Source organism: Agelaius phoeniceus, chromosome 6 (assembly GCF_051311805.1).
Source record: "Agelaius phoeniceus isolate bAgePho1 chromosome 6, bAgePho1.hap1, whole genome shotgun sequence".
In the NCBI taxonomy this organism is placed as follows: Eukaryota; Metazoa; Chordata; class Aves; order Passeriformes; family Icteridae; genus Agelaius; species Agelaius phoeniceus.
The window spans coordinates 3,212,169-3,218,168 of record NC_135270.1 but is presented as its reverse complement, the minus strand read 5'-3'; the positions used below and the strand labels follow the sequence as shown (position 1 = coordinate 3,218,168).

Below are 6,000 nucleotides of genomic sequence, written 5' to 3'. Positions count from 1 at the left end.
GATGTGATGGGTCAAGGTTGGCTGCCAGTGTAGAAGAAGCAACCCCATTGCTACAGGAGCCTTGTGCTGGATTTACATCAGGACTACAGGAGATCCCATTCTTTGCTCACTTCCATCCTATTTGAGGGATGAACCTTCCTTGGAATACACTGGTAGCAAAATCCTAGTCCCATGCCAGCCACCTGTTAGAAAGGGTGTTAGTGGGAAGTGGGCCAAACTGCACACCTCATTTCCTCTAAGGATTTTTTGGTTTGGTTCTGTTTATTCCTACATCACCTGACAACACCTGGCTGTGTCACCTGTCACACACAGGGCTTTTGCTGCGTCCCCAGGTACAGAACATGTCACAGGCATCACCCACACCTGGAAGTGGTCTAGTTAGGCCTCCCCTATGGCATGCAACAACAAGTCCTGCTTTCCTAAGCAACCACTTTCAGGCACTGTGGAAAAGAAGAAGCGGTGGGTGAAAACAAAAATGGGAAAAATGAAATCAGAGAAGGCTGACAGTGTGATTGCCACCCTTTTGTGATAATCATTAGCACTGGGTCCCCAGTTCCATGTCCTTGACTGGCAGTTTCAGCCCCAGGGAGGAGGTTCCCAGCGGATCAATCATGTTCCTGTACCGTTCGCCGCGGTGCTTGGCCAGGAAGGGGCCCCAGTCGGGCTGTGGGGAGCACACCAGCTTGAGCCTCTGCCAGGGAGAGAAAAGAGAGTCTCACTGGGTGCCATGGGGCAGAATCAGTGCAGAGCAAGTGACAATGGGCTCACTCAAGGTTATTGATGACAGCCTGGCAATGCTCTGCTGCTCTCAGAATCTCTGCTGGTCAGAGTGACTCTGAGATATGTACAAGCCTCTTTTCCCCAGCCCAGCAGTCGAAGAAGGAGTCAGGATTTTTCCATTCTCATTCTCAAGGTTGTTTATTATTTCTTATCTCTAACATTCTTTCTCTGACCCACCAAGGTCTGTCTGGCAGGTCAGGTTGAAGCACACTGCCTGTCCTTGGGGCGGTGTTATCTTTTTATACTAAAAACTACATGTACGTTATTTACCATAACTTCCCAATACCTATCACCTGTGTTAGACACTGAGCTTCTACTCTAAACCAATCCAAAAGTGCCAGCATCACCCAGAAGATGGAGGCTAGGAAGAAGAAAGAAGGACAAAGCACGTCCAAATTCTTCCATCTTGGGACCCCGAGCCCCCATTCTAAAACCTCAACATTCTACTTTCCACCCTGTGATAAACTATTATTCTACTTAAACTCTCTTGACTTGTAATTCTTCATATAAAGGTGGTGATTTGCTCTATGGGTCAAGATCAAAGGCACAGGGGTCTTGGGCTCTGTGCCAAGGTCTCTGAGTCCCCTGGCAGGGGCTGGAGCCATCCAGGGCAGCCAGAGGAATTTCCTGGGTTCCAACAGACTGCTCAGCATTTGTTTGGCACAAGGTTTTCAAGACTAATAGGGGATCAAGTGGCCAGGTTTAAATTATACATTCTACCCCACACCATATGAGGGGAGCTCAGAACCACTGCTACAGACTGTGAGGCTCTCTGACTGAAGGACATGTGCACAATTACTCAGCCCAATGGTCTAAGCAGTGGGTAAGTGCATTAGAATAATTGGATTTAGAGTTAGCATATTTCCCCAAAGTCAACAAATGACCAAAAAGTAGTATATCACTAGGAAAGATTTTAATTTTGAGATGACAAAATGTTTTGTTTCTATCTGCAGGAAAAAAGAAAGAGGAGAACGTCAACCTGGCAAACAACAAAAATTTTCTGATCTTTCCACTGAGTTCTTTATTGAATATATAATTTGATTGGTGCATTCAGAGATAAAAAGGAAAGAAAACATATTTTTGATGACTTAAGAGGGAACAATTATATGTTTATTACCTAATAAAGTGAATCAGACCTCTCTATCAGTTATTTTAATCTCTGCTTAATTACCAGTTTGCAACTTTTACCTCCCAAATCAACCATAATAATTTTATGCAGCAGACTCAATATTGAGGAAACACCAGACTACAGCTGAAATATCTTGAGCAAAAGCCCTTACAAAACAGATCCAACTCTTGGCTGTTTCTTTGGGTGCACACCTGGAAACACAGTAAGGGAAGCACCCTATTTTTGTGGCAATTTGTGGGCCAGTTTTAGGCATGAGAAGTTTTGAAGCATTTGTGTCAGCGAGAGAAGCTGATGAGCCAAGGAAGAAGTAAATCTAATTGCACATTAGGTCATTTCCAGTTGTCTCCTGACCAGGCCCTGCAGTCTGCTCTACACAAGAGCTGAATGCCCTTTAGACAAGGGGCCTCATTGCTGCTTGGATGCTCTCCCTAGAGTGTCCCACCACTGTGAAAATTCCTCTCCTACAAAATTCCTTTCCTCTATGGATAGCAGAGAAGCATGGTCTTTTCCCTCAGGCATGTGTAGTGTGACATATTGAGAGACCAAAAAGATTATGCTATTTTAGCACATTTTCTCTCCTTTTCATTTTTTGAAGCAAGAAACAGCCCCGGTGGGATTTGCAGGGAAGCTGAACTGTAAAAGCAGCTACAGAAAGGGGAGAGAGTGTCTGTTCCTTCTCCCAAGGTGGGAGCAGCACAGGCAGCAGGCAGTGATGAGAAGGCAGAACTGAGAAAGCCTCAAAGACCTAAAATAAGAGCTCTGAGCTTCTCCAGAAAACAGGGGCAAGGCAATGAAGGGATGAAATGCTGACATTGCTCATCCTGGCAGGGGCTGAGGAGCCAGAGGGATGGGAACAGCCAGGGAGAGGGGGGTGACAGGCAGGGACAGGGCTCAGGGATGCAGAGAAGTAGGTGGCCACCGCATTTCTGAAGCACTGGGGGAAAGCGTCAGGAATCCAATTAGCAAAATAAACAAAAGAACCTTAAATTAAAAATAAATTGCCACCTGGAATTATTTTAAGCCCAGGTGCCAGAAAAGATCAGCCAATTCAGGAAGAATAAAGAGCTGAAAGGTGAAAGCAGAGATTGTCAGCTGGGTTTTGTAATGACTATCTTGAGATGCATGAAAAGCCTTCCTGGGTGACTCCAGGACCCAACTTTGCACACAGCAACTCCTGATTGACCTCTCCTGCTGCTGATTAAACTCTCCTGGTAGCGAGTGCCCTCTCCTGGTGCTGACTGATCTCTCCTGATTGACCTCTCCTGGTGCTGATTAAACTCCTGGTGCTGATTAAACTCCTGGTGCTGATTCCCCTCTCCTGGTGCTGACTGACCTCTCCTGGAGCTGAGTGCCCTCTCCTGGTGCTGACTGATCTCTCCTGATTGACCTCTCCTGGTGCTGATTAACCTCTCCTGGTGCTGATTCCCCTCTCCAGGTGCTTACTGACCTCTCCTGGAGCTGAGTGACCTCTCCTGGTGCTGACTGACCTCTCCTGGTGCTGACTGACCTCTCCTGGTGCTGACTGACCTCTCCTGGTGCTGATTCCCCTCTCCTGGTGCTGATTCCCCTCTCCTGGTGCTGATGCCCCTCTCCTGGTCCTGATTCCCCTCTCCTGGTGCTGATGCCCCTCTCCTGGTGCTGATGCCCCTCTCCTGGTGCTGATGCCCCTCTCCTGGTGCTGACTGACCACTCCTGGAGCTGATTCCCCTCTCCTGGAGCTGACTGACCTCTCCTGGTGCTGACTGACCTCTCCTGGTACTGAGTGCTCTCTCCTGGAGCTGACTGACCACTCCTGGAGCTGATTCCCCTCTCCTGGTGCTGACTGACCTCTCCTGGTGCTCACTGACCACTCCTGGTGCTGACTGACCTCTCCTGGTGCTGACTGACCTCTCCTGGTGCTGAGTGCCCCTTCCTGGTCCTGATTCCCCTCTCCTGGTGCTGACTGACCTCTCCTGGTGCTGATTCCCCTCTCCTGGTGCTGATTCCCCTCTCCTGGTGCTGATTGACCTCTCCTGGTGCTGAGTGCCCCTTCCTGGTCCTGATTCCCCTCTCCTGGTGCTGACTGACCTCTCCTGGTGCTGACTGACCTCTCCTGGTGCTGATGCCCCTCTCCTGGTGCTGATTAACCTCTCCTGGTGCTGATTCCCCTCTCCTGGTGCTGATTGTCAGGCTCCCTGGGCAAAACACATACCGGCAGCTGAGGCTTCCTGTGTATGTGTGCTGCTTCACAAAAAGGCCAACGAATCTAGAACAACTTTCTTCCAATAAAGCCATACAAAACCTCATGAAATTTATCTAGAGCTCATAAAAACAAAGCACTCCACAATTTAGGACCATGTTATTTGAAAAATTGGGAATAGAAGTTCCACAATTCAAATCAACTGAACATCTCCTTGCAACACAATAACTGGTTTACCCGAAAGTAATCTGAGCAGTATTAGGCATTCAATATCACAAAAATCCATGTAAAATGAAAGATACAGTCTCCTGTGGCCATATTTTTAAACAGCAAAAAGACAGAAGCATTACCTCAATAAATTTTCCTGGGGCTAGATGCATTTTTATCACAAACATGACTGGGATCCAGATGACTGAGCAGGCCAGCATCAGCCAGCCGAGCACCATGGACCAGCCTGGGTAGTGGTAAGCTCCATAAGTCATGGGTTCCCACTGGTAAAAGCTGAAGCACAGGATAAACTGGGAACAAGAAAGGAAAACAAATATGTTTGAGTAAGCAAAACAAGCCTGCTGTGCCACCCATGGTGGGTATCCTCACACAGAGCTGGTGTCTATGGAATACAGATAAAACCACATACACCTAAGGCAGGGTGCTGCCACAAGCTCTAATAAATGGGTCAGAGCCTGAATCTAATGAGTTTCTAGGAAATCTTGCAAAATCCCGCGAAAATCACTGTATTTGTGCCAGAATAATTGAAATAGAATCTTGTCCCTAGAGTAACATGCTTTATTACATGGTCTATTGGCAGTTTTACTTAATGTGATTATGGTAAGTTCTCCATTTCACTTACTGTGTGAACAGCAATACATCTGCTTACATTTGTGCATAATTCAGTAACTTTTGGAAAATGCCTGTGCTTGCAATAATTGCACACAGAAGAGTTACAGAAGTATAACAAGGTGAAGGCACATATAAAAATGATCAGCTTTAGTTCCAGAGATGTGGAGTTTAACGAAAGTCTAATATTAGGCTATCCAAATGTATCAAATATTAGCTTTACAGAGGCAGTAATAGAAAAGAATCCATTGCTTGGTTTTGCTTTGTCTGTTTCCATTGCATAAAAATTGAATTATAAATGATCAGTGTCAATTTATTTCTCACTGTGAGTTCACTAAATATTGCATTTGCAGGGAACAACAACAGAACATGCAAGTTTAGAGAGTAAACATGGTCAGTTCAAATTTGTTTTCCTTAACAAACAACATAATTTCCTATTTCCTGGTTGTGATTACTGATTGAGCTACCAGCACAAGTCTGATTAGTAAAGGATCTGAGCAATTTGCAGAAAAGCCTTACAGTTCCCTTCAGAAGTGTAAAATAGGGTCTAAGGCAGCATCTTGAAAATAACCACTGGAAAAAAAAGCAAAGAGCTAAAACAATCCCATGTGCACATGCCTTCATCTTAAAAAAGATCCCCAAGAGAAGATAAATACCACTGATGTCATCCTAACTCTATAAACTGGAGTATGTCTTCAAACGTTTTAAAAGTGATCTGCAACCTACAGGCATACATTGTCACAATCAAACAACAGGTGGGTAAGACAGATTGCTCTGGTTTTCACACAGGGCAATACTGTAGGGCAGTGCAGACAACAGGTAAAGAAAATTTGTGCAAGAAAAGTAGAACTACCTTCATTTTACCCATTGGAGAAATCATTCTCACTGGAGAAAATTTCATTTCTTCACAACTCAGGATTTTGTTGAGCTCCCCAAAACTCACTGCTCCCTTCACACAGGCATTCCTGTCTGTGAAAACTAAACCTTTTCCAGTTTTCAGGAAAAAAAAAATGTCCTCATTTGTGAGTTAACAATACTGAAAATAAGTTGTTAACTTCAGGCAGTGCCTTTTTCT

At 45.4% G+C, this 6,000-nt stretch overlaps 1 protein-coding gene across 1 annotated transcript in view; it reads right to left on the bottom strand.

Annotated features, from left to right (window-relative positions):
* Positions 1-236: 236 nt before the first annotated feature.
* SLC6A5 (solute carrier family 6 member 5) overlaps positions 237-6,000 on the bottom strand; it is a 30,785-nt gene continuing 25,021 nt past the window's right edge. The window contains exons 14-15 of the mRNA XM_077179380.1: positions 4,439-4,606; positions 237-691 (exon numbers count right to left, since the gene is read on the bottom strand). Coding sequence (XP_077035495.1) covers positions 536-691; positions 4,439-4,606 — 324 coding nt within the window. The 3' untranslated portion in view covers positions 237-535. The remainder of the gene's footprint in view (positions 692-4,438; positions 4,607-6,000) is intronic.